This window comes from Pseudocercospora fijiensis, assembly GCF_000340215.1.
Source record: "Pseudocercospora fijiensis CIRAD86 unplaced genomic scaffold MYCFIscaffold_7, whole genome shotgun sequence".
Classification (NCBI taxonomy): Eukaryota; Fungi; Ascomycota; class Dothideomycetes; order Mycosphaerellales; family Mycosphaerellaceae; genus Pseudocercospora; species Pseudocercospora fijiensis.
Window position 1 is genome coordinate 2,034,162 of NW_006921538.1, and position 25,883 is coordinate 2,060,044.

At 51.9% G+C, this 25,883-nt stretch overlaps 14 protein-coding genes across 14 annotated transcripts; 6 read left to right on the plus strand and 8 right to left on the minus strand.

Moving 5' to 3' along the window:
* Positions 1–1,074: 1,074 nt before the first annotated feature.
* Positions 1,075–1,563, plus strand: MYCFIDRAFT_77963 (uncharacterized protein; the record flags this gene model as incomplete). Its single annotated transcript, XM_007930727.1, has 1 exon — positions 1,075–1,563. One exon carries the CDS (start codon positions 1,075–1,077, stop codon positions 1,561–1,563), a length of 489 nt encoding a protein of 162 aa, XP_007928918.1.
* Positions 1,564–2,313: 750 nt separating this feature from the next.
* MYCFIDRAFT_77964 (uncharacterized protein) lies at positions 2,314–4,180 on the minus strand (the record flags this gene model as incomplete). Its single annotated transcript, XM_007930728.1, has 3 exons — positions 2,314–2,435; positions 2,517–2,607; positions 2,687–4,180. 3 exons carry the CDS (start codon positions 4,178–4,180, stop codon positions 2,314–2,316), a joined length of 1,707 nt encoding a protein of 568 aa, XP_007928919.1.
* A 39-nt stretch (positions 4,181–4,219) lies between these two features.
* Positions 4,220–5,578, plus strand: MYCFIDRAFT_208509 (uncharacterized protein; the record flags this gene model as incomplete). Its single annotated transcript, XM_007931034.1, has 5 exons — positions 4,220–4,316; positions 4,367–4,384; positions 4,413–4,484; positions 4,518–4,878; positions 4,954–5,578. The coding sequence occupies 5 exons, from the start codon at positions 4,220–4,222 to the stop codon at positions 5,021–5,023; spliced, it is 618 nt and encodes a 205-aa protein (XP_007929225.1). The 3' UTR covers positions 5,024–5,578.
* Positions 4,871–5,810, minus strand: MYCFIDRAFT_155993 (uncharacterized protein; the record flags this gene model as incomplete). Its single annotated transcript, XM_007931035.1, has 1 exon — positions 4,871–5,810. One exon carries the CDS (start codon positions 5,808–5,810, stop codon positions 5,052–5,054), a length of 759 nt encoding a protein of 252 aa, XP_007929226.1. The 3' UTR covers positions 4,871–5,051.
* Positions 5,811–6,025: 215 nt separating this feature from the next.
* MYCFIDRAFT_49844 (uncharacterized protein) lies at positions 6,026–7,104 on the plus strand. The gene is made up of 2 exons (XM_007930645.1): positions 6,026–6,223; positions 6,276–7,104. The coding sequence occupies exons 1-2, from the start codon at positions 6,120–6,122 to the stop codon at positions 6,961–6,963; spliced, it is 792 nt and encodes a 263-aa protein (XP_007928836.1). The 5' UTR covers positions 6,026–6,119; the 3' UTR covers positions 6,964–7,104.
* Positions 7,105–7,122: 18 nt separating this feature from the next.
* Positions 7,123–7,936, minus strand: MYCFIDRAFT_86804 (uncharacterized protein). The gene is made up of 2 exons (XM_007931036.1): positions 7,783–7,936; positions 7,123–7,714 (listed from the first exon to the last, which is right to left on the minus strand). The coding sequence occupies exons 1-2, from the start codon at positions 7,921–7,923 to the stop codon at positions 7,283–7,285; spliced, it is 573 nt and encodes a 190-aa protein (XP_007929227.1). The 5' UTR covers positions 7,924–7,936; the 3' UTR covers positions 7,123–7,282.
* Positions 7,937–8,517: 581 nt separating this feature from the next.
* On the plus strand, positions 8,518–9,850 carry MYCFIDRAFT_166575 (uncharacterized protein). Its single transcript, XM_007931037.1, has one exon. The coding sequence runs from the start codon at positions 8,526–8,528 to the stop codon at positions 9,753–9,755; it is 1,230 nt and encodes a 409-aa protein (XP_007929228.1). The 5' UTR covers positions 8,518–8,525; the 3' UTR covers positions 9,756–9,850.
* A 359-nt stretch (positions 9,851–10,209) lies between these two features.
* On the minus strand, positions 10,210–14,793 carry MYCFIDRAFT_208514 (uncharacterized protein). The gene is made up of 6 exons (XM_007931038.1): positions 14,332–14,793; positions 14,145–14,278; positions 10,859–14,107; positions 10,494–10,825; positions 10,396–10,470; positions 10,210–10,364 (listed from the first exon to the last, which is right to left on the minus strand). The coding sequence occupies exons 1-6, from the start codon at positions 14,390–14,392 to the stop codon at positions 10,328–10,330; spliced, it is 3,888 nt and encodes a 1,295-aa protein (XP_007929229.1). The 5' UTR covers positions 14,393–14,793; the 3' UTR covers positions 10,210–10,327.
* A 554-nt stretch (positions 14,794–15,347) lies between these two features.
* On the minus strand, positions 15,348–17,615 carry MYCFIDRAFT_77971 (uncharacterized protein; the record flags this gene model as incomplete). The annotated part of the gene is made up of 1 exon (XM_007930729.1): positions 15,348–17,615. The coding sequence occupies one exon, from the start codon at positions 17,613–17,615 to the stop codon at positions 15,348–15,350; it is 2,268 nt and encodes a 755-aa protein (XP_007928920.1).
* Positions 17,616–18,248: 633 nt separating this feature from the next.
* On the minus strand, positions 18,249–18,871 carry MYCFIDRAFT_77972 (uncharacterized protein; the record flags this gene model as incomplete). The annotated part of the gene is made up of 2 exons (XM_007930730.1): positions 18,249–18,324; positions 18,408–18,871. 2 exons carry the CDS (start codon positions 18,869–18,871, stop codon positions 18,249–18,251), a joined length of 540 nt encoding a protein of 179 aa, XP_007928921.1.
* A 1,228-nt stretch (positions 18,872–20,099) lies between these two features.
* On the plus strand, positions 20,100–21,272 carry MYCFIDRAFT_31107 (uncharacterized protein; the record flags this gene model as incomplete). The annotated part of the gene is made up of 4 exons (XM_007930574.1): positions 20,100–20,420; positions 20,476–20,694; positions 20,742–21,008; positions 21,054–21,272. 4 exons carry the CDS (start codon positions 20,100–20,102, stop codon positions 21,270–21,272), a joined length of 1,026 nt encoding a protein of 341 aa, XP_007928765.1.
* A 27-nt stretch (positions 21,273–21,299) lies between these two features.
* Positions 21,300–22,400, minus strand: MYCFIDRAFT_31190 (uncharacterized protein; the record flags this gene model as incomplete). The annotated part of the gene is made up of 1 exon (XM_007930578.1): positions 21,300–22,400. One exon carries the CDS (start codon positions 22,398–22,400, stop codon positions 21,300–21,302), a length of 1,101 nt encoding a protein of 366 aa, XP_007928769.1.
* A 255-nt stretch (positions 22,401–22,655) lies between these two features.
* MYCFIDRAFT_204500 (uncharacterized protein) lies at positions 22,656–23,521 on the plus strand (the record flags this gene model as incomplete). Its single annotated transcript, XM_007931039.1, has 2 exons — positions 22,656–22,824; positions 22,871–23,521. Coding segments are annotated over exons 1-2 (672 nt in total), but the record flags the coding sequence as incomplete, so codon positions are not given.
* A 718-nt stretch (positions 23,522–24,239) lies between these two features.
* Positions 24,240–25,732, minus strand: MYCFIDRAFT_156006 (uncharacterized protein). Its single transcript, XM_007931040.1, has 3 exons — positions 25,456–25,732; positions 25,013–25,399; positions 24,240–24,960 (listed from the first exon to the last, which is right to left on the minus strand). Exons 1-3 carry the CDS (start codon positions 25,664–25,666, stop codon positions 24,383–24,385), a joined length of 1,176 nt encoding a protein of 391 aa, XP_007929231.1. The 5' UTR covers positions 25,667–25,732; the 3' UTR covers positions 24,240–24,382.
* Between the last annotated feature and the right edge of the window lie 151 nt (positions 25,733–25,883).

Sequence of the window (25,883 nt, forward strand, 5' to 3'; positions counted from 1 at the left end):
TTAACTATATTGTTAGTATGGCCCGTGTTGGTGCTGACTACTTACAACGAATCGACCAGCTCCTCGATGAATGTCGTCCCATGACGGAGACAAACGCCGCACAAGTTCGAAAATGTGAACGGCGCACACCCTACCAGGAAGATACCATCGTCTGGGATCATTGAATCCTCGTCAGCGCTTGACTGCATTGGGTGGACAGGCCTTGCGCTTGCTTGTCCATTCTACCGCCTCTGACTTGCATGTATCGATACTTCAAGATCGCCTGGAGCACTACAATGGTGGTACACTCTCATGTAACATGGAGGCACTGGCTGTCGATCCATATAGAGACACAGTTGCTCTTATCATGCGCTATTGGATTGCTGCGCCCCTAGTTCAGGAATAGGTTCTACTGTTGCCCCAGGCTCAGTTTACGCCGTACGGTCCATCACAGCCAGAGGATACGCGACGAGGGACCCTTCAGCTTTCCGTGCCACAATTTTTCTAATCAAAGCTCTTCTCAAGCATGTGATCGACGAGATCGTATAACCATGTATCGAGAATGGTATAACAGGACTGGCATTCAGTAGGAGTGGAAGCTCTTTGCATTGATATTGCGATAGTCATCTCTGTTCCCATTTCTCACGGCCCTTAGTACATACTTCTGGATTCTACACCTGATATCATCTCTCCAGCAATATGAAGGTCTTCAATACCAAGACGGCCGTTCTACTCGCCGCAGCGGCTGGAATCACCCCTTATCTCGCTTCAGGAGCACCAATCAAGGCTGATCCCCAAGACGAGAGTCTTTAGCATCCTGCCGCTGAACATAGATCGAGCTATTCTGACAAGTATAATGACATCCTTCTGAGCATCCGAGGATTCACTCCACCAAAAGCACCACCGTTCCCTGGACCAAGGGTGCCTTCAGGTGCCTCAGGATCTAGAGTTGCTCCAGTACCACCTGCTCGTCCACCTCCTCGACCTGTGTCGCTGCCACGTACCCCACCGTCACCAGCAAAACCCGACTGGAGGCCTCTAGGCATCGATACGAATCCAGGTAACGGTGAAGGCCGAGGCGAACATCCGAAACCAATGTCACACTACGAAACCCACGGCCGCGAGCAACTCGACATGTACGAGGCCATCATCAAAAGCAAATCAGAAGATACTAAAATCGTCCAAACGCAAGACGAACTGATCAAGTACCCTCCGAACCAAGCCTTCATCGACGGCCGCAACATCCCAGACTACAACTTCCGCACTCACGTAGTCATGACCAGCGATATAGACCGGGAACCACTTTCTTTCCGATCCTCAGACGTAGGCTTCCCAATCAAAAATCAACAGGTGCACGAAATTACCGTGGGAAACCAAAAAGGCCAAGTCGTCAACAGAAGTTCCTACAACACCGACGGAAATTCCATCGTCTACTCAATCGCCTTCAAAAAAGCCAACAACGACGTCCGAGGCCACATCCCCCTTAACGAACTCGGTCTCCAAAATTTCATCCGCATCGCAGGACCCAAAACCAAAAACCTGCAAGCCGTCTTCCTCACTAACATCCAAAACAAAGAATTCTAGGTCATTGCGCGAGAGAACTACAACGAGATGAAACAACCTTTCGACAAAGTTTTAACGTTTGAACGTAGGTCTCAAGGGTTTAAGAGATTCATATGGAGTCCGAATCTTAGGAGTAAGTTTTTCGCGTTTGCGAATTACTACAATGCGATCAGGAATAAGGTACTGTATAAAGTTGTTATAGTTCCGAAGTAGGCTACTAATAAGAATAATAATACCGGCGTTAGACTTGCTATTGCGGTTGTTTTTAGGGATGCTTAAGGGAGGTAGTAAGTAGGAAAATTATATATAGACGTACTGGTTTTAATTAATAAAGAAGTAAAGTATAGGTAAGTATACTATACAACTAGTAATTAGTAACTAAGTAATAGCTTCGACTAATTAAGAATTTAGGATAAGATTGCACTTAGCTTAGACTAATTAGGAATGTAAGTATACTATTGCTCTCTTATATAGGGGAGTATAGGACTTGTTTATATGCCTTCTAGATACGAGTCCTTGTCCTACTTAGATAGAGATAAGAGGTATAGATCTAATAGTATTGTATTAAGATTCGATAAGGAAAGAGGGGTTTAGGGGTTGAAGGGAACTAGAAACAGAGTGTTACGGGGTGACCTCTGGACCCTTTTCACATGTGAAGCTTGGCATGCCCAGCCATCCGCTTCGCGTACTCCAAGTCGCGTTGCTTCCTAGACTTAGGCTCTTCGTAGCAAGTACCCGATATTGGAAGCACCTACACACTATCGCCCCTTGTCACAGAGTCTTCGTGTAGAGATTATGAGTATAGCCACAGTCTTCGGTACGTGGTTCTGTCGCTAGTCGATCTCCAAGCTCGCGGAACGCAGCACAAAAATCCCAAACTTTTCGCCATGTCGCTAGGAACATGCGTATACTCAATCTGAATCAAAACTTTTGGTCGCTCTTCGTCCATGCTATTGCCAGCCCGTCCCTCATACCTTGATGCGCTTCTGCTGCCCAATATTGTCGCCAGTCGATCTCAAAGCCCGCGGAACGCAGCAGCAAAATCCCAAACTTTTCGCCATGTCGCTAGGAACACAGTGAATCTACTCAATCCGAAACAAACCTTTTCGCTCGCTCTTCTTCCATGCCAGCCCGTCGCTTATACCTTGATGCGCTCCTGCTGCCTAACATCAATCTTCTTCCCATCAATTCGTCCTTGATCGTAAGCGCTCATGTCGAGATGCTTGATCTTACGCTTCCTACCAGCACGAAGCTTGATGTTCATCTCCTTGAGACAGTCGTCGGCAATCTGAGAGAAAGTCTCGCGCTTGAGGACGAGTTGCATGTGTGACTCATACTCCAATTGCTGTGGTTTCTCAATGGGGGCCGCCAAGATGGCGTCCACTGACTTGACTGGAGGTGTAGACTTAGCGGTGGTAATAGGAAGTGGAGGCTGCAGGCTGGCGCTGCTCAGGTCCAGTGGAAACTTAGTGCCGCGCTCTTCGATTTCGACGTCTGCTTCCTCAAAATCGTCGTCGTCCTCTCCGCTCACAGCTGCCCCATATTCCTCATCGTCGTCGCTGAGGTCGTCATCGTCGAGATAGTCGCCACAGTCTTCGCTGCTGGCTAAACCCAGGTGTCGATTCATCTCATTACTGATGACGACTGTCATGTCGTCGGTGTGCACCACATGGCCCTGTTCCATGAGACGATTGAGCATTCTGCTCGCCTCGGGTTCCTGGAGATCAGAGTACAGACTGAGGTCCGGTTTGTGCTTCCCATTAGCGCTGAGTATCTGATCAGAGCGCAAGTCGAGCACCCGATTGCTGATAGCATTGAGGAGACGGGAGCGATTAGCCGTACGGTCAGGCATACGCTCGCCGAAGAGATTGACGCCGACACGCTCAAACGCTTGTCGCAGAAGCGCGTTTCTCTCTTCTTCTGGCGAAGCCCAGTGAGATGCATTGAGACGATCCACGCGAGCTTGTTCGTCAACTGCCTCTTGTTGCTCCTGTTGCTCACGCTCAGCTGCAGTACGAGCTTCAGCTTCAATGGCTCTAGCTTCTTCGGCGTCCTTCTCTTTCTGTGCCTTATCTTTGAGCTCCTGGGCTATGCCAAGGCAGTAGCTGTTCCGACCACGAAGGCCTTTGAACTCAGGGTTGAGAGCCCAAGCGAGAGAGAGGTTGTAGATTCTCGCGAAAGCATCTGCTGCCAGGTCCACGTTGCTAGCAACACCGTAGAAGACGATTTCCAACTTCGTGCGTGGTTTGTATGTGGCTGTGTAGTACTTGCAGTCAAAGAAGGTCGTCATCGCCCTGCAAAGCGTGCCCACAAACACATTCTGGTTGACTTCGCCATTCTCTTTGCCATCGTTGCGCAGTATCCGCACGATCGCATGTCCAGCCGACTCTTGCTGCTCTTCACGTGGGGCTCCAACCAAGATCTGGGCGTGTGAGATTCCGGCGCGTTCCATGATCTCAGCAGCAATCGTGAGAGCTGTTTTGGCCTCGAACTCCGATGCATTGGGATGTTGGCCACGCTCTAGGCATTTTCGCGCCTTGTCAACCGCCGCCTGGTCTGGATGTGGCTTCACAGGACCATCATCCTGGGCAGTCTTGAAAACTTCAGCCTTGTACAGTGGTTGTTTTTGAGTCTTCATGGTATCGCTTGTTGCTAAGTGCTGCGAATTGGTCAGTATATGGGGGCGCTGGAAGGGCTTTACCGTAGCAGAATCCATACGTGTTTGGAGCTGTGTTTGGAGCTGTATCCAAACAGTCCGAAGCCTTCAAGAAGCCGTTGTTATTATGAATTTCTTGTTGCTAGGCGGTTGTGTTGTTGCTACAAGAGGTCATTTGGTTTCTAGGTGAAAGTGCGTCTATAATGTGTTGAAGGCTCCTCGAAGCGGCTGATTGAACGTAGGTTTGGAGATGGACCTCGTATCTTAGCGATGAAGGCTCTAATCAGTGTGGTGTAGCTGTTAAGATAACGAACTCCAGGTGTTGTACGCGTACACGAAGTGTTACGTCTGTGCGCAACGTGCAAACGGTCGTGCATCAAGATCTCGAATGAATCCATATTTGAAGCAAGAGCAGTCCCTAATGATGCTTCAGTGAGTTCAAAGGACAGCAAGCAACGTCTACAAGTGGCCAGCGACGTTCAAATCCTGGCTGGAGCATCGGCCAGAATTACTGCAGCAGTGAGGTCTTGTAGTATGATGCATCGGGATACGCTGGGTTGGCAGAGAAGGGAAAGAAGCTGCAGGAGCGTGAGCTTTTCTTCCAACTGGGGAACGTCGTTTTTGCAAATCCCATTCATGTCTCTGAACGCTGATGGCTTGCGAAGTTTAAGTCAAGAAGAGTGATCCAGTCTACGGCGTATCGTACTTTCTTCGTGGTATCTCGTTCCTCTATTCATGGCCTTCTCGGCATGCAGTCCTCAAGAAACGCCGTACGCCATCGCTAAATTGACATCAACTCCCAACAATTTTTCCCGGCCCAGATGAATATTTTCTTTCCAGGATGACAACTTGTCTAGAACCTCTCCTTCATCCTCGCACTCACAGTCCTCAAATTCCCATACACCTTTCCAGGCGGACTTCCCAAAATCAAGCTCACAACCGCCTCTTGTGCGATATGAATATTCTTGAATCCACCCAGAATATGCACCTTCTGATCCGCAAGCACAATTCTTGTCCTGCTCGCATTCTCAATCGCAAATTTTGTCTTGCCATCTTTGCCCGCGATACGTCCAATCGCTCGGCTTTTGTGCTCGCCCTCCAGATTCTTGACATCCTTGATTTCGAAACTTCGAATGTAAAGGTCGTCCAGTCGCAAAAGTGCGATTGCATCGTCGAGATCAAATCCCAAGCAAAAGGCTTCGATGAAGTCTGCACCTTTCTGAATAGCGCCTGTGTCGGTTGTGTGCGAAGATGTGCGAAGTTCTACAGCTTTCTTGGCGATGTTCATTCGGACTTGCAATTTGAGGTGCTCGACTAAAGGAGGGTAGATCTTGGTCCATTCGTTCTTGAGAGGTGTCATGCGGTGCGGTGGTACTCGCACTTTGCGCTCTTCTACCCTGTGTCGTGACTTCGATGGCTTTTCTGGTGCGAAAAGAGCGCCTGATTCGGCGTCTACCTCCATGGCTGCATCGTTCTCTGCATCTTCGGTGGACTGGTCGTTGGTGGCGGTCACGAGAACGACTTCGTCCTCTACTGTGGATGGCAGAGCATCTTGAATGACCTCATCGGCCAGTTCTTCCGGTGCTCTTTGCAGTGCTGTCGGTGCAGGCATTTCGGTCGAAGGTCGTGTTTGAGAACTGGTGGTGAAGTCTTTCATCTCGAACTTTTTGGACGAAATGCGCGGCAAACCTTCCGCGCGGTGCGGGCTGGACCGGACCGTCTACGTCCGTGCGTTGCAGCTTCCAACTGCTCGCGTCAACTGTTGGAGCCTCACGTTTACCTGCGAGCTGCACTCATCGAAACATCACCACAATCCACTTCAGCCATACCAGACACCTCCATCAAGCTGCACCGACCAAACACTCACTCAAGTGGATACTCTTGAGCTTCGACGCATCCAGCGACCACGATCCCGGCCACAATGGCCTCTGCCTTCCACGCCCCGATGCTCTCAGAGCAACCTGGCTACTCATTCGCATCAGCTCCACAAGACCGCTCCGCACCTCGCCAACACGGCTTCTACCCGCACGCTTTCTCCCTCATCGCACTTCCAAATTCATACTAACAAATGCTCCAGATACACCGACAACGGCGGCTCAACGCTAGGAATCAGCGGCGAAGACTTCACAATTCTCGCAGGCGACACACGTTCCACCTCCGGCTACAACATCAACACACGTTACGCGCCCAAACTCTTCAAAATCGGTGGCGAAGGACCCGACCACGTGGGCGCAAAAATCGTCCTCTCAGTCGTAGGGTTCGCAGCAGATGGCAACGCCCTGAAAGAACGTCTCGACACCATCGTCAAAATGTACAAATACCAACACGGCAAGGACATTTCCATCGGAGCTTGCGCTCAGAGATTATCCCACATCCTCTACGGCAAGAGATTCTTCCCGTACTACGTGACTGCGATTTTGGGAGGGATTGATGAGGAGGGAAAGGGTGCTCTGTACTCTTATGATCCTGTGGGAAGTTATGAGAGGGAACAGTGTCGGTCTGCTGGTGCCGCGAGTTCGTTGATCACGCCGTTTTTGGATAATCAGGTCAATCTGAAGAATCAGCATGACCCTCAGGCGCCGCAGGGTTTGAACAAGACGGCGCTGGTGCCGAGGCCGTTGAGTCGGGCACATGTGGAGGATTTGGTGAAGGATGCGTTCACGAGTGCTGTGGAGAGACATATTGAGGTCGGTGATGGTCTGCAGATGATGATCATCACGAGGGATGGCATTCAGGAGACGTACTCGCCGCTGAAGAAGGATTAGGCGCAGTCGGAGAGGAGCGGAGGAGTCCTGTACGATACCATACCATGCGTCAACATGAGCGCGCTTGTGCAGAGTATAGCATGGCGATCGGAGTCAGGCTACTAGTGCAAATGACATACAATAAGATGCGATACTTCAACCACGCTGAGGTGTCGCCATGCAGTTAAATCATGATCGTATTACCAGATGCTCCATCTGCACTCATAAAAGTACAATAAAGCTGTCGTCGTCTCTCCGACGCGTTTTCTGGGTCTTGGAAACACTATGCAAAGCACATTCGCTTCCCTTACGCCATCGCTGAGAACTCGTAGAATCTCGTCTACAACAAAGCAACAACAGCCATACCCGCAGCCCCAAGCAAACCCCCAGCAATCACAGGCGCAGCAGTAATCTTAGCTCCAGCCTCTGACGTTCCCGTCGCATCATCCGCAGCAGAAGACGCAGCACTTCCAATCGTGCTCACGACGGATCCCGCTTCGTTCGTAGCAACAGTAAAGACTGACCCGCCCACAGACGTGACTTGGTTGCCGAAACTCTCTGCTCCAGACGTGATCGTCGAGACGATGGATCCCGCCTCGTTAGTCGCAACGGTATACACGCTTTCTCCAATCGAAGTGACTTGAGATCCGAATTCTCCTGCTTCAGAGGTGATGGTGGAAACTATCGAGCCTGCGCCATCGGTTGCTACGGTGTAGACGCTTTCGCCCACGCTCGTGATTGCTGTTCCTAGGCTGCCGAAGAAAGAGGTCGCCTGGGAAATGACACATGGGTCAGCGATGTTTTGTTAGAGGCCGACCGTGCTGTCACGGGTATACTCACATCACCACCTGCAGATGTTACGTCTGAAGCTATGCTGTCGATCGCGCTGGTTACGTCGCTGACGATGGAACTGATCACGTCGTCTTGGGCCGCAACCAGGGCGAGTGATGCTGGGAGGAGAAGAGTTTGTTTGAGCTGCATGGTTGAAGGTGCCTTGGTGAGTGGTGTGTGTGAGGGAAAGATCAAGAGCAAGGGATGATGGAATGCTGCCTATATAGACCAAGGAAAGAACGACGCGTCTTGTGGACCTGACGAAGCCGAGAATAGCAATGTCTTTGTGTCCGACTTGTGTGGCGTACCGGACCTACATAGGGATGACGTCTCGTTTGCTGATGACGTCCGCAGTTCTGCGCTGGCTGGCTGGCTGGGAGAGGTGAAACGAAGAGTTGGCCGGATTCTGCAGAGTCTGCGAATGGGATGCGGCTATGCTGATGGCGCCTTGGCGGCGTGGCACAGGATCGGAGGCTACGTCTGTCCATTGAGAGTCAAAGAGGCGGAACGCGAATACGTATGTACAGTCATCATCAAGGGCTCAGGCACAGAGAGATGCTGCTGGTATTCACTTCGAGAAGCTTACTTGCAGAGGTGAGGTCGTCGTTGCTTTCTATTGACTTTGGACCCATGCCCATGCCCATGCACAGGCCATCGGCTCCTGCCGACGACCGAGGCTTCTCTCTGCTAAACATCTTCCCGACTTCCACCACCACGACATCTCTCTAACCTCTGGGACTCTATCAGACAAGATGTCAGATCACGTCCAGGACAGCAACAAACCTCTACGCGAAGATCCAAGCAAAACCTTCAACTATCCCTGGGCCGCCGCACCAGACATAATCCGCTCAAACCAAAAAGACGCCTACTTCCAATCCATCCTCCTAACCCAACTCTCCTCCGTAATCCGCTCCCTATACGGAACCCGCTCCGAACACAAATGGTCCAACGAAGCCACAATCTTCACCGAACTCCTCTACCTATCCCTAACCACCTTCATCGGCAACAGAACCCTGGGCGAAGAATACTGCGACATAGTGCAAATCGAAGACGACACAAATCGCCTCCCCTCCCTACCTCGAAGATCCGGATACATCCTCTCCAGCATCCTTCTCCCCTACGCCTTAAAAACCTTCCTACCCGCATTCCGAAAACGTTTACGTGCCAAACTAGAAAAAACGTTAAAAAAAGCAGCCCATCATCACAACAGACGTCGTCTCTCAAATCCAGCAGAAAACCGCACCAACAAAAATCCACCGCCGAAAAACGTTCATAAATTTCAAGAATACATTCTCAAAAATCTCGACTCTCTGACTTCGCCCGCACCCGTGTATGCGGTGAGTTTGGCGGTGTTTTATTTCACGGGAGCGTATTACCAACTCAGCAAACGGGTGTTTGGGTTGAGATATGTGTTTACGCGAAAATTGACGGAAGGGGATCAGAGGGCGGGGTATGAAGTTCTGGGGGTTCTTTTGGTTGTGCAGATGGTTGTGCAGGGGTATTTGCATTTGAGGAGTACGTATCAGAATATCCAGACGACGACGACGACGGCGGCGGCGGCGGCGGATGTGAATGTGCAGAATTCTGGTCTTCTTCTTCGAGAAGGAGGAGGCGGTGGGACGGATGAAGGCATTGAGTTTGAGACAGAAAATCACTTCACGACCCCCCTCCTCTTCGAAACAAACCCGCAAGGTCTGGATCCAGAAGTGATCAAACGCCGAATCTCACAAGTCACACATACCCCTTCCGTGGCGTCAGGACATCGCTACGATCTCAAAAACTCGGAAGTCATGCAATGGATTGAAAGTGGACAGCAGAGGAAATGCACGTTGTGTTTAGAAGCGATGAAGGATCCTGCGACGACACCGTGCGGACATGTTTTTTGCTGGAGTTGTGTGACGGATTGGTTGAGGGAGCAGCCGATGTGTCCGCTTTGTAGGCAGGGGGCGCTGGTGCAGCATGTTTTGCCGTTGAGGGGGTGAGAGGATGGAAGGAGGGAATTTTTAAGGTTGGAGAAGGGCTGCGAGTTGTATGTAGAGAAGTAAGTAGTCGATGTGACAATGCTATGACAATCCTGATGAAGATTTCTTGATGTCGCGATGACTTGCCCTCTGCTAAGTAGGGTAGGGTAGGCGCGGAATGCTCTCTTCAATTACCTCTCGCCAATCTTCGTACGTTTAAGCAGATGAAAGTGCTTGACAAATCCCCAGGCTTGCGATTCCGAAGCACATGATCTACCCACCCACCCTTGAATATCAGCCCTGCCTCGCACTTTTCCTCCCTGGCATCCTCAGCACCCTCCATGAACAACACATAGTAGGTAGAGTTGATCAACGCTATACCTACTTCCTAGTCAACTGGATTAGTGCTCCAATCTGCTAAATCAGCATCGCTCTATTCCAGTGTTCCTAGGTAGCTGTGCTCATCAAAGTTCTTAGACACACTTGCATTGCAGGGTAGCGTTAAAAGGCATAAAAGAGCCTAAGTATATGCGTAGCCTCATCACAAAGAATCATGAAATTTCTTCTTTCCTCGCTAACTCTCTCACGGATCATTATCCATTATGCATTATCATCTCATCCCATCCCACCCTATCCATCACAATCCTTCACAATCCTTCACAATCCGATCCACGAAGCAATATCGCACATCGCATAAGCGTCGTACTCAATAGATGTAAATACACACACACACTCACTCAAGCGATCTCAAGCGAAAACCTCGGAGGAGCTGTATTCGCTCTCTTCCTGAGGCTAGAAATCCTCGTTTTAATCCCCGTCATAAGCGGTTGCCATTTGACAACGCCGAAAACCTCACCACGACCCTCGCCGGCGAGGATCTCAAACGCGCCGTCTAGATTCTGCCAATGCGCTTTGGCTCGGGCTTTGAAAGAGCGGGAGCGATTGATGGATCGCTCACGAATGGTCTTGATTCCTGATCGGTTGCTTGCGCGGCCGGTGAGGAGGCCATCGCGATCACGATCTCGGTGGGAATGCGAGCGTCTACGTCCTAGGAGGTCATTGATGTCCGGTAAAAGGTCAAGTTCTTCTTCCTGTGGCGATGCTTCGAAATTCTATTTCCTTACTAATCCTTCCATAACGTCTGATGTTCTGCTTTTGGGTCTCCCTGTGCTATTCCGGTTCAGGAGCTTTTCGCGATCGCGGGAGAGGCTGCCTGGCGAGGACCCCTGTATCGAACTTGGCAGAGCGGTGAGGTTGTCGCCATTGGCCTCCTTGCCAGCACTGACATGGGACTTGCCAAGCTTCAGCTCATTCTTGAGTTCAATGTACATCTTGGCTGCGTCGGAAAGTGGGAACGGCGACGGCTCAGTTGGGATGTCTGATCCATTCTGCAGAAGCAGCTCAGCAACAGCAAAGGCCTTTCGTGGGCGTGGGCTGTTTGGTCGTGGAGGCGCTATCGGCGCCGAGCCAGGAGGAGTCCGGATGGATGCGGAAAGCGAGGAGGAATGCGACGGTAGACTTGCAGGTGACGCCGGATCTGCTGCAGCCAAGGCAAGATAAAGAGCATGTGTCGACCTCACGCGGTCATGCGCATTCGGGTTCGCTTTCAGTGCCAGAGCATGCAGCACGTTCTGAATGTCATTCTTCTTGATACTAGTAAGCAGATGATCGTCCGGTGCCTGGCCCGAAGCTGGAGGTTGTACATAGGTACGGTCGCTATATTTAGCAGTGATAAAGTGGAGGCGCTGTTCTCTTGTCGAATGCGGCGACGGCTTCAAAAATCGGTCGAGCTTAGCTTCCCAGATCATGTTGCTCACGCGGTTGCCAATCAAGAGTAGAACTTCGATGATATCTTGGGTGAAGACTTGCGTGTCCAGTGTGAGCGATCTGACCTTGGAGATATGTGTGCCGAGCGATCGATGTATGCCACTGCATTCAATGCATAGTAAGACGCCAAGATTGATTGAGCACCAGTCCACCTTGGCATCAGAGCCACAGTCAGCGCAGACCTTGTTGCCTTCATCGGCATTTCGTATGCGCTGCAGAAGAGCGGATGGCTCAGGCTCGCTTTCTGCGCGTTTGTAAGCGGGCTTGTCACCGGTTGTGGCATGTCTGTTGACAGCAGAGGCAGCTGCGTTCCTGTTAGGATTCGACACCTGTCTGTGGCCAGAGAATGACGAGCTTTTGCCGGTCAGCACGGCCGCGATGTCCTTTCGATGCGATGTCTGCGAAGACGATGGCGATGCGGGCAGCTGCTGATTCTTATTCTCGAAAGCGCTTTGCAAGGCGTTGTTGATGGCAGCAATCCATGATCGCATGTCGTCCTCGGAAGGCGCCTGGTACACTCGCGTGAATTGGGGCGTGATGACTTCGAAGCAGAAACGCCGATCGGAGCTACGTGCTTCTCGCACAGACGCCATGCGCAAGTCGATCGGATCCATGTGCAGGTCCAGCTTCTCCTTCCAGTTGACGTATTCTGAGAGCCTGCCCTGATCCAGCACAATCCAGTATTTGTGCCATCCTGGTTTCGTCAGGCCTTTCGGGTCGACGTGACTGCCAGGCCTGCTCAGCGCCCACAGGAGACCCTCTTTCCGTTGAGGCCCGCCATTGAGACTTGCAGCGCTGTTGTCTTCAAGATCTCGAATGCCCTTGAACCTGCTGTTCGGACTCGATGACAACGCTGCGGCATTGCTTGCAGGCGTGTTGAGCATGCCATTTGCCGGTGCCTGGACAGCAAGGTCGCTCGCGTTGGGAGGTGATTGCGACAGCATCACGGCTCCACTAATGCTGCCCGTCCGATGTGATGCATACTCGCCCGGTCGCATGGAGTCTCTCACGGATGTCGAGTAGGACAGGCCGCCAGGTGGCACAACGTTGCCGTCTTCGCTGACAAGCTTGCTGCTGGTTTCCAGCATGCGACGTTTCTCTTCTCGCTCCTTCCGTTGAAGTTGGAAGTCCTGATCCGCGATCTTGACTTCTGCAACGAGTGCATCGAGTTGAGGAACCATCTCCTCCACCTTCTTCGCAGTGGCCAGATAGCTCTTCGTCTGCGCGTCTGCATATTTCGTCAAATGTGAAAGTACTTCCTGATCTTTGCGACCGCCATGCAAGTCGTGCATGAAGCTGGAGTAGTCAAACCGCTTGAGCTCAAACGTCCTTCGCTTCGTCTGGTACTTTTCGTCACTCTGCTTGACCTTCTTCTCTTTCAGCGACTCGGATCGCTGGCCAAGATACTTGCCAACATAGGCGTAGTATTCTTTGCTTTCTTCGTCGAACTCCCGCTTCTTGTCATCTGCACGCTTGAGCTCGAAATTATACAGCTTGCTCACCGGGTCAATGATAAGTCGCTGCAAGTTGGTGGTGTTTTGCTTCTCGTACGACAAGATTTCCTTGGCGATCTTCTCAAAGTAGTGGTCAAGCGCCGGCTGAACGGCATTCGCATTCGATGTGGATGCTTCTTTCAAAGCTTGTGTAAAGTCGAAAACGGCTTGATTGCATGCTTGCTGTGCTTGCACGGCAGCTTCAGCCGTCTTCAGCACCTTCTTCATGCGCAATCTCATGTGTCCGGTCTTCTGCTCCAAAGATCTCATCGTCGCTCGGAAAAGCGGCCCATCCTCGTTAAGCGACGGGTCCTCGCCGGGTTTGCATGTCGCAATGTCCACTTTCACAGGTGCTGCCGTATTTGTCAATGTGGGCACCAGACCAAGACCATTCTCCGGAATGGGCTCGAATCCAGGCGACTGTGGCTCTTTATAATCTTTATAGCTGCCTTCGCCCTCGGAGTCGCTGACATTGCTGACGCGAGATTCAATTGACTGTGTCGAAGGAATGCGTAGTCTTTGTGGTACATCCAGTCGGGGAGACTTGGGTGCAATGCTCATAAGCTTATTTGTGTTTTGCACCCAAAAGCTAAAGCTTGCAAGCGTTTCCAGCTTATGTGAGCGCTGGTTATACTCCACGAAACTGCAGCTGTTGCGCCATCCTCCACCCCGATCTTCTGACGGCTTCGGCGGTCTCCATTTCCACGTCCACGTGAATTGTGCACTGGCATTGCCACCGGTCGAGTAGTCGCCTATTAGCTGCACATTGGGATTTTTGTGCAAGTTCGGATCTGAATGGAATTCACGCACGACCAGGTGCTCTACCTCTTTTGGCGTGGATGCGAAGACGTAGGTCAGGCCGGAAAGTTGGGTGTCTATCATGGAAGGTGCGGCATTGCTGGTTGGGGGGCTGGTGGACTGAGTCTGCTGTCGAATGATGAAGGTGAAATGGAAATTTATATCGTCGCTATTCGAGAGGCGTACGAGGAAGGATGGTGGGAGGCCGCTGGCGATGCTCTCGGGGTCCTGTAACGCACGGTACGTTAGCCAGGCCTCAGCAACATCCTCCTGAATGGGAGCGATTATTCACCTGTACGAATTCGATGGGGGAGTCGTCGCCAGTATCTCGCTGAGCAGCATATCTGGTGGCAGGATAGGCATTTGGGCCCACTCTGAGCAGTGTCTGGCCCCGAGAGTTGGTAATGGTTATGCTCGCAATCGTGACTGCGCACGGATTAGCACATCCGAGGGAGATATGTGTATAGGATGCGACCAACATCTCGACTGGTCGCTCAGGCAGATTTGACCCTCGTCGGGTCTACTGGAAATGTTGCCCATGCTGCCTAGCGCGGAGGCACCGAGGCCTCGCTCGTGGTGGTCGCAACGCGGCGGGTGTGGAGAGGATGTATGCTGGTGTGTTCTGTATGCGCTGGGGATGGGGATGGGGGCCGGGTGTAACTGGTGGTGGTGTTGGTAGAGGCCGGGTATTCGGTGTGCGGTGTGCAGTCCCTGAAGGCCGGACGGTGCTTGGTGTTGCGAGGGTGCTGTAGTATTTGGAGCGGCACTGTCGCAGACCAGACCCTGGCCGAACTCTGCCAGGCAATGCAGGTGATGATTATTGATCCCGCGCGTGCTGAGGCGTGGCGTTCAAGGTTACACACACACCCTGACCACCCGCTGCCACTGCCACCGAGTCTTTCCAACACACTAATCTCGATCTCGTGCTCCCCGATCTTAAACTTGGCGAGAAAAGGGATGTCTGTGAGATTTCGGCGTTCGTCCACGAGACTCGTTCACGCGCGTGCGCCTCCGCTCCGCTCACGTGTCCGTCTCATTTACGTTGCCGTTGCACTCTAAAAACGCAGGCGGCGTGGATCAAGGATTTGCCGACCGCTGGGCCGGGCCGCTGCACCTGCAAGAAGTCGAGAGCACGGCTGGGGTTGGAACATTGTGACACTCTCTGCCAACCACCACCTCTTCCTTTTCCTTCTGCCACTCATACGTGACCACGGAGAGGCAAAAGGATCATGACAGCCGTGAAGAGTGGAGGCAGGAAGCAGGGAGGATCTCAGGGCGTGAAAGATGTCATGCAGCTGGTACATTACGTACACGGGGCCCCCATTGCGGGAAGCAGCAGGTATTCACACAGAGCGCAAAGGCACAGACATTTCCAAGTACACTTCATCTCTCCTTCAACCAACCATTACTTGCTAATGCCTTTCGTGCCTCATCATACCATACCATGCAGAATCTCGACGTTCCGTTGCGCCCACATTCCATTTCCCCTCCTCCATCAACCATACACCACGACCGGCTCGAATCTGCTGATATGATAGGAGACATGGTCATTCAACAGTGCCATCTGCAGCAAAATATAGAGGCACACGAGAACCCAGAGAAGCGAGCTCAGACCGGCCAATACGGAGAAGCCCTGCTGAGGCTTGGCAGCATGCTTAAGCTCGTTGTGCGATGCGAGCAGACGCTCGAGTCCTTGCTCGAGCTTCTGGAGCTTGGCGACGACCGTCTCAACCTGGCACTGGCAATGCTCCGGTGTGGTCTGTGTGCCTTGTGACAAGACTTGTGTGCTGTCCTCTGGCATGGTAGACTCCTCTTCGGTCTGAGTGCTGGCGGCTTCCATGTTGGACTTCTCTTCGGTTTGAGTGCTGGCGGAAACCATGTCAGACTTCTCTTCGGTTTGAGTGCTGGCAGAAACCATGTCAGAAGATCCGCTGAACTCCTCCTCATCCTCCGTGACCCATTCATCCTCGGATTCTTCTTTCGGGCCTTCAAGGCCATCACTCTGCGAATTCTTCTGGCCTTCAGGCTTTTCACCTTGGGTTTGAGCGGTCTTGCTCGTGCCTCCAGACAGAGAGGCGCTGATTTCCTCCGCTGGTGTTGACTCCTGAATAGCCTCAGGCAGTGGAGCAGTCATTCCAGCTGACGACAACGCTGGCTGTTCGGCCTCAAGTGCCAGTCTGCCAGTGCTCTTTCTCGATGGTCTGGCAGGCTTCCCACTCGCCAGCAGATCGTACTTGACCAGCGCTTGACGCTTCGGAAGGGGCGTGCAGAACTCTTCAGCATTGCGCTTCTTTCCAGCAATGGGTCCGCGTGGTGTCTCCTTCTCTGGCTCTTGCTCGGGCCCAGGGCTCATATAGAAATCGAGCTCAGAGGTATCGTCAGTAATGCCGTCTGGAACGTTGACCTCCTCTCCAGTCTGAGTTTCGCCTGAAAGCATGCTCGCAGCTCCGCCAGCCTTGCCGTCCCCATCCGTTAGCCCGACCACTGGCACTTCTTCCTGGGGCTCAACACGCTCAAAACCTGCATTGGCTGCGGCTGTTGATGGCTCTTGACTTTTTCCGCTCACAACGCGGGCGAGCGCACTGGTGCCTCCAGACAGGCGGGCAACCATTCTCGCTCTTAAAGTCTTGTCTGAAGCCGGAGTAGCCATATCCTGCACTATCCGGTGCGCCTCAAGTATCGATTCGCTCAAGATCTTCACAACCGGTCTGGCAAGTCCTCCATAACGCTCACGCTTCCCAGCCGACGCCTTGCGTTTTCTCCCCACTGCTGTATTCGAAGCCTGGCGTACATGTTTCGTGTGAGCGTCGACCTCACTGCTTGGAATAGGATGGTCTTTGGATACATCCTTCGAATTCGTCCAAGCTGTTGCCACAGACTTTGAGGTAGCTTTTCCATCTTCTTTCTCCAGGCGCTTGATCGAGTTCAGAGTGACGTCCAGGACTGGCAAAGAAAGATCGGGATCGTCAACCAGCCAGGAGAGGCTGGCCTCATTTTCCAGGCCGCGGGCAGAGATGGCATTCTTAATCTCTTGTTTAGACAGCCTCTGCCTTGGCATTCGAGCTCCAGGTTGCAGTGTCACCTTGAACTTCTGTTGCTCTTGAAGGAGACTCTCCAGTGCCACCACACTTCTCGCCCATTGCTCTTTTTGCCGCCCAGTCCTGGCATATGTGCAGTTCTTGGCCACCAGCTTGATCCGCTTCAGTTTCGGGAGTCCAGTAAGTCCAGACTGGTGGGAGACTTTCACAAGTTGTTCTCGCGACAGCGATACTTCCCAAGCGAACGCCGGCTCAGAGGGTTCGAAAATCTCATGATCGACAATGAGTGTTAGGTACTTCAAGCTAGGCAGCTCCATGAGATCGGCATAGGCGGGGTTGTAGGTAACACTGAGTCTTGTGCAGTGCTGTACGAGAATACATTTTGGTTCTGTGCTACTCGAGAAGTAGACTCGAGCGAATGCAACCGAGTAGGGGCCAGGGAAGGTATAGTCACGAAAGTGCTGGTTTGCGACCCAAGCTCTGGTGGCCGACTCAAAGAATGATTTTGACACCATCCACTGATTGACCTTGTGGATAAAGATCTTTGGAGTAAATGTGTTTGGGCTCGTTCGTCGGCGCTCTCTCTCCTGCTTTTCGAATGTCCTGCGGTCTATAAAGCACTTCTCGTCTTCAGCCGGATACGCGAAGTCGAGGATAATATCCAGTAACTCTTGCGGCAGGGACAGGAGATGCCGCTTCGGAGTCGAGTCTGACGCGGGCGCCATGGTGGGTAGTGTCGGTGTTCTGCACCATCAGTCGGAAGCGTGTTGATTTGAACACTGATCTTGACGTGTTCCTAGGTTAGAGCGGTGCTCGTGGTGGAGTCATAGAAGAAAGTCCAAGCTCGATGTCTGAGGCCAAAACACAAACGGAGCAGCGCGCCTACCCGTCGGAGCCGAAGAGGCTCCGATTCACTTTCACAACTTACCAAGTGCATTTTCATGTGCTTGTGCCTGCAAGCGTCTATCCAAGTGTCATTTGAGCGAAATGGTGAGTGTAGAGTAGAGAAGCAGGTACGATGTGGGAGGGAGGCAAGGAGGAGGTTGTGAACGCTCGCACGAACTTCGGCCGTTCTCACAGAGCATGCCAAGCAGTTCTGATTCCATTCCTAACAATCCATCACGAACAATGTGAAGACGCGTCAAAGTTTGGTCTTCATCTAAGTATCTTTGGATCCTCTCGCCAGTCCTTTAGCACGAATCCGCAGAATCTATACAGCCGCTGCGGAGGAAAGGTGGCCAAATGATCTCAAGCTGCAAAGCTGACTCGCAAAACTCCTGTGCGCTCAAGCAGCGCTTTGAGGGATTGTGATGGACATCGATGGTCCAACTCGGCACCTTCAGCATAGATGGAATCATTCAAAAAGCTTCGCAGGCCTCTGTCCTATGCAGGCTGATGATTTTGGCCTCCGCCTTGCAGTGGAAGTGCTTCATCCTGTTCCACTACGTCAGCAGCGTTTTGTGTCATGGAACATAAGATGCAGACCTTTAAATCTCACCTGGCTTTCCGGTGCATACAATGGAGGTGCGGTAAACTGGAAAGAGTCGTGCCTGGCTGTGGAGTGCATTTTGCTGCATAGCGGTGTCGAAGGTTCCGGATTGTCGAACTGGGGCACTTGATGGGGCAAGTGGTTTCGAAGATCGATTCGCAATTGCAAGACGTTCTCCAACATACTCAGATTGTTGCGCCAGGTGGTCTTCTCACCATCGGTATCTGCTTGATGGCAACCGCCGTCTGTTATGGAGATCCTGCGTAGGTATTTGCAGTCTCTCCATACTCGCTTCGAGATCTCCAGCTGGTCGAGGTCCTCTGCATCGAAGACACATTTCCAGGGAAGTCGATCTTCTTTCGAGGCCGTAGAGAAAGCTTCGGGATTGACTTGGACTTCTATGGCTACAACTCCACACAGCTCCGGGAGCACGTCGAGTTCCTTTGACTTCAATCTTATTAGGGGAGCATAATCAAAGCGGCGGTACTTCATTGTAACTGAGGGGTCGATGTCGAAGTGATTGAATTTCTGTAGTTGCAGGTCACCTTCCGCCCAGGAGCCAGGCTATATAGCAAAAGCTCGAGCGATCAAGGTGACGGAGTAATATTCATGGTGGATCCTAGGGCATCTTTCGCCCAGTGTGGATGGCCACGGATAATATTGATTGCAGAGCTTCAATCGCCGCGCCATGTCCGAACCGTTGGCGAACACAGTCCTCAGTTGAAGTCCTGTTGCAAATTTTGGTACGACTGGAGATGTGGGGACTAAGTTCGACCATGAGAGCACGATCCCAGAAGTCTGTCATGACCATTCTTTGCGGCGGAAGCTGAGGACTGCAACGTGATTTGGTTCGGGAGGCTCCATGCACAGATGTGATTGGTTGCGGCTCCTCGGGCGCTAGCTGAGGTGCGCGGAACCGCCAGCAGGTGGTTCGGTTTGGTTTGGGTTCTTTCTGTCTTGCGTGTGGCAGCCTTGTGAACCAAATATAATGTATCCATGGTTAGCTCAGACAGAAGCACCTTCATCGATGATTAGCATTGACGTCTCTGACAATATTCGTCTGCATGTACTGTTCGTTGCGTCCCGGACGGTGAAGGCGCCAACTGAAAGAGTTGTGCTCGGACTTTCTGCCCAAGTATTGTTTGCAGCGTCGAAAACCTGGTCGGCTTCATATCGACACCATGGCTGCATTTTTGGACATTAGAATGGCACCAGCATTATTGAAAGAATCGGGGCAATCTAGACAAGCATTTTCAAGGTCCCAGCCGAAAATCGGTATTGTCGTCGCCGCCAAGTTTACCCTAACACCGACTCAACCCTAAGAAGCGGACAAGATCGGCCGGACTGAAAACACAATCCTCCTTGCATTTCTAAGCCGAAACTGCCACATTCCTGCAGAGCCAAACGCTACTGCAAAGAACCTCTTCTAAGCCGGCCGACAGTCCCACTGTGACTTACAATCGATCCGTCGTATTGGTCAATTGCGCTCCTGGTAGACGGTTCTACAGCGCCACGACAGGCGCTGATGCTGGCAAGATGACCAATCGTGCGAAGTATGGCGCAATGCCTGGCAGTCAATGTAGTAAAGCCTCTTCATCAAGCTGCGACCTTCGCTGAAACTCAGATGGTATAAAGCTACGAATGGCCCGGACAGAAGCTGTCACACGAAGTACTCTACTACACCTTCACAGCTCTCCAACCAGTGCAATTGGTTGACATAATGGCGAACCAGGCTTGGAAGATCACGGCGCCGGGGGAGGTGACGCTCGTAGACCTGGACACTCCGAAGCCAGGCCCAAAGCAGGCACTCATTCGTTTGCAAGCAGCGTCCCTCAACTATCGTGACATTCTGGTGATGAACCACGACCCAAGCTATCCCGCTATGGCCAAACAAGACTTGATCCCCTGTAGTGATGGTGCTGGCGTCGTTGAAGAGGCGGGACCGGGGTCAGAGTGGAAAGCAGGAGATCGTGTGATTATTCAGCCAAATACGTGGGTGTCAGGTTTTGATCCGCGAGACTTTGACATTTTCAAGACAATGGTGCGTACATCGAGAAAGCAGTACTTGTTTCTTGTCCTTACTCGTTGGCAAACAGGGCGGTGGCGCAATGGATGGCACTCTTCGTCGATATCTCGTTTGGGACGATGACAGATTGATCAAAGCTCCTGATGGTCTCTCGATCGAGGAGTCGAGCACATTGTACACAGCTGGTGCAACGGCCTGGAATGCGCTCATGCACGGGCTGTTCAAGCTCGAGCCAGGAATGACGGTGCTCACCCAAGGCACAGGTGGTGTTAGCTGTTATGCAATTCAGGTACATCGATTCTGGCTCAAACATCCGCCATTGCTGACGTATGCTAGATCGCTGCAGCAAAAGGTGCGACTGTCATTGCGACCTCCTCGTCCGATGACAAACTCCAGGTTGCCAAGAAGCTAGGTGCAAAACACCTCATAAATTATCGCAAGACTCCGTACTGGGCCGACGAGGTGCTGAAGGTCACAGATGGCAAAGGAGTAGATATTGTGGCTGATGTCGTTGGCGCAGCAAGCATCGAGCAAGCCATCAAAGCGACTCGTCAAGCCGGGTTGATCAGGCTTCTGGGCGTGCTAGGTAATTCAGATAAGGCTGTGGCGATCACTAACTCTCTGCTTTTTGGCGCCAAGACTCGTAAGTCGAGATCCGAATCCGTCCGATATTGTACTAACATAGCTCCAGTACAACCAGTGCTCGGTGCTGGTAGCAGAGAACTCTCTCAGGAGCTGGCAGGGTTTCTTTATGAGCACCAGATTCACCCACCGGTGGCAGCGACTTTCGATTTCGAGCAGGCAGATAAAGCGCTTGAGGCGCTCAAGACTTTGTCAGCGCCTGGAAAGATTGTGGTGAAGATTTGATTAGGTCTCGCACGACATGGTATCATATTAGAAAGCCTTCTTGGGTTCACGCTTGGCGTCCTTGACCTCAGCTAGGTACTTCTTGTAGTCATCGCAGCTCCTCCTGACACCTTCTGATAGACTGATCTTGGGCACATATCCAAGGATAGCTCGTGCTTTTGAGTTGTCGGAGTACTGCGTGCGTATGGCGTCTTTGACGCTTCCAGTATTTATCGTTGGCGAAGCACCAGTGAAGAAAGTAACGAGCTCCATGATCAGCGCAACAATCCAGGCAAGCCATGCTGGTATGAACACACGAAAGCGCGGAACGTGATCGAACTCGGCCCAGATAGCCAGAAAGAAGTCCCAGAAGTACACCGGCTGCTGATTGGAAATGAAGAAAGCATGTCCGGCCGCGGTCTCTGTGGAGAGCATGTTTTCGATGGCCAGTACGTGAGCGTCTACAACATTGTCCAGGTAGACAAAGTCGAATAGCGTATCTCCGCTTCCTACGACGAAGTGGCTCTCCATCTTCAACATTAGATCGTGGATCAGGCTGATGACAGCCACATCTCCAGGCCCAATGATGGTGCACGGCCTCAAGGCGCAGGCCTTCAGTCCTTGTTCGGCGTGGCGCTTGGACAGGACATACTGCTCTGCCATGCCCTTCGATTTGCCGTAGTGAAGCGTTGCGAAGCCGATCGGGATGTCTTCCTTCATGTTGAAGTAGTCGTGGTCCAAATCGTCAATTATCACAGTACAGCTGCTGGTGTATACAAAGCGCCGACATCCGCTTTGCATGGCGGCATCTAGTACGTTGACAGTTCCATAGTAGTTGATTGCCTTGACCTTTTCCCACTGCTTACTATCTTGGCTATATCGGAGGTTTCGAGCGGGTACAATTCCAGCAGTATGCATCACCAAGTCTGGCGTATAGTCTGAGAGTGCATGTTTGGCGCTCTCGAAAGATGTAACATCTGCGAATTTGTACCCAACCCCTCGACTCTGTATGGTGTTCTCAGGTGGAAGGATATCCAAAACCGTCAATTGCCATTCCGGATGACGCTCGAGTAGTGCCTTGATGATAGCGCTGCCCAAGAAGCCACTGCCGCCCGTGACCAGGACTTTGAATGGCTTCCTGACGGCCATGTCGGGGGCAAGCGGCCTAGATTGCTGCGTCTGTAGCGAATGTGGATGTTCAAGACGATAAGATCGAGATGTGAGACGAGATTGACAGAATGCGCCCATACCATCGTCCCTACTGCTCTTTGATTGGTGGCGGACCTGTGTCCGATATCAAACCACATTGAAACTCAAACTCTCCACGCTCCCTTGTCCTTGCTTCCTCGACACGACAAAAGGCCGATTGCAAAGCGTATAGACCGAGCGTGAGACACTTGATGAGGCCGATAAAGAACAGGTAGGAGGCTTGTGCGAAGTCCTTGCAGGCTAGCGGTCCAATGTCATGTTGGTCTGTCTAATGTACCAGAAGTCTTGGTGACTTGTGATTAGCATTTTCACATTAGCATTCTGCATTCGGTTTGACGCACGATGAGGGTCAATGAGCATTCTGGTATGTACCGACCCACGCTCGAAGATATAGCACTGACCCTGCACAGCGCTCTCAACAGCTCAGATTCTGCTGGTGCCGTATAGCGAGCATCATGTTCCGGCCTATCATGAATGGATGCAAGATAAAGAACTCCAGGAAGCAACAGCCTCTGAGCCTTTGAGTCTTGAAGAAGAATATGCCATGCAGAAGTCATGGCGAACAGATCATGACAAGCTTACGTTTATTATTTGCCTCCCTATGCCTGCCCCAGCCATCAAACCAGTCTCCGATGGTGAGGCGCCTGTCTCGCGGACAGTGAGTGCCAAAGCTGATGACTCTCCGGATCGCATGGCAGGCGACATTAATCTTTTCTTGTTTCCACCAGATTCGGAGGAGATGAAGGAGGATGTCTCGAATGTAGGCGGCAATGTCGTCGGGGAGGTTGAGCTCATGGTAGCACGAAAAGACTTGCGACGTCAAGGGCATGGAAGAGCGGCTTTGCTCACATTTCTGGAATACATACTTGCCAACTGGTCGAGTATCGCGGCAGAATATGCGCATTTTCAACAACCGAAAGAGCAAGATGGAACAGAGACGCAGACTCCCGACACAATTACGACATCCACGGCAAAGCTCTCATTCCTGCGTGTGAAGATCAATCAGACGAATATCGGCTCGATCAAGCTCTTCGAGTCTGTGGGCTTCGTGAGGACGGTGGAAGATGCTAATTACTTTGGGGAGATCGAACTGAGGTGGTTGCCGGATGTCACAATTCTACGGAGACAGAAAGGTTGGGAGAGAGCCAGCGAGCTGGCGTACCAGGAGTGAGCAAGATTCATCCTCGCCACGCGTGAGATGCGTCTCTGTGCAGCGTGGCAAGCCAAAATGTTGGACCGCATGCTAGAAATCGACCGGGCCATTGTCTCTCGCGATAGAAGATTCGAGGTCGCTCACCGATCAAATGCACCACCAGAGAACCGCGATACTGCCGAATAGCATCAACCCAATGCGGCTACCTCAAAGCGTTCCACGTAGAAAATATCCAAGAAGCAGGATATTGGGCCCAAGTCACCGACGAGATGAGAGCTTTGGCAGCAAGTGATCCACACGGAAAAGTCGCCGAGAAACTAGGACCTTGGCGCGAAATGGATTATAGAGATAGAGGTCTTACATGGCCAGAAGATTATGGGAAATTTGTAGCCTCATCCGTTCGGGGTGGGCATGATGATGTTGGATGGGTGTTGGATGAGTGGACGACGGGGGAGATGTTGCCTTCGGATTGGGATACTTATGAGAGAGGATGGTTTGACTTGGCGTGAGAATCGTCAGTTTACATGGCGTGGTCTGCAACAGAGTCGGGTGATCGGAAAGTTTCCATTCATGCCAAATGCGAACGGTATGGAATTGATAGTCTGATCGGAATGCTGACAAGTCGTGGCGAAGAGAAGTTCAATATATCCACGCCGTCTAAAGTATTGTTGTACAGCAGCTGAGCGCGCAGCACTTTGCCTTCGTCAGCTATGCCATGCCCGCGTAACGCCATGCTCATCATGAATGCAGTAGCATATTATACATCACCCTAAAGCTTCTGGTACTCAAGCTTTCCTTCGAGCTTCTTGCTCTCTGCCACCTTTCTCACAGCCTTGTTGAAGTCATCTTGGTTGACTGACTCTCGATAGTCCTTGATTGCGAACAATCCAGCTTCTGTAACCACATTCCGCAGATCTGCTCCGTTGAGACCATCACTCATCTTCACCACGCTCTCAAAGTCAATCTCGCCCTCCTTTTGTACGCTCGATGCATGAATCTTGAGCACTTCCAACCGTCCCGCCTCGTTTGGTAGAGGAATCTCGATCTTTCGGTCTAATCGTCCAGCTCGGAGAAGCGCTGGGTCGAGGGTGTCGGGTCGGTTGGTGGCCATGATGATCTTGGTTTTGCCGAGGTAGTCGAAACCGTCGAGTTGATTGAGGAGCTCCATCAACGTTCGCTGGATCTCACGGTCGGCCGAGGTGCCTTCCGAGAATCGACGACCACCAATGGCATCGATTTCGTCCATGAAGATGATGCAAGGCTCGTGTTCTTTCGCGTATCCGAACATCTCCCGAATGAGACGCGCGGACTCTCCGATGTACTTGTCGACGATGGCGGACGAAACGACTAGAAGATGAAGTCAGCAGGGATACAGCGCCAGGCTTGGTAGATGTCTTACCCTTCAAGAAGTTGGTCTCCAGCGAACTGGCGACTGCTCTCGCAAGCAGCGTCTTGCCAGTACCTGGGGGACCATATAGCAGTACTCCCTTGGGCGGCTTGATGCCAACCCGCATGAAGAGCTCTGGGTTCTTGAGCGGGAGCTCAATGACTTCTCGCAGTTCTCGAATCTGGTCATTTAGTCCTCCAATACCTGCGAAAGATACCTGTCCTGGATCTTCCAGCGACATGTTGTATACGAGCGGATCTACCTCGCGCGGCAGCATGCGCATAATTGTGAGTGTGGTCATATCGAGGGCGACTCGCGTGCCTTGCTTTAGCTTGACCTTGTCGACCTTTGACCGGCAGCCGACAACATATCGTGGACCTGATGATGCCTTTACGATGACTGTGTCCAGAGTGGTCAGCATAACACCCTTCATCGATCCTCCAGATGCCACTCACATCTCTCCTCGTCCAGCTGTTTCAACACCTCTCCGATGATCTGCCCGACACTCTGCAGCGCCTTGATGTTGTCTTCTGATACGTCGAAGTCGTGCTGCAGACCCTTAATCTCTAATCGCAGCGCCTTCAACTTTGCCTCCCATTCTCGCGACTCCAGCAACTTGGTCTTGTACTCCTCCAGCGCGTGCTCTCTCTCTGGGTCGCTGGCCATCGCCTCGGTAGTGTGATGGATGTGTGGTAAAGGTGACCTTGAGAGAATTGTACAGTAGAGCGCTCGTATGGTATGGGATATTCGTGGGCGATGCGAAAATGGGCGAGACGGAGTGGTTGGATGTCGATGTTTGTGCAGCGAGCAACAGCATGTGAGAGCTCAACTGAGGCAGAAACGTCGGCGACGGCGACCGCGCATCATCGGCGCTGGCTGGCTG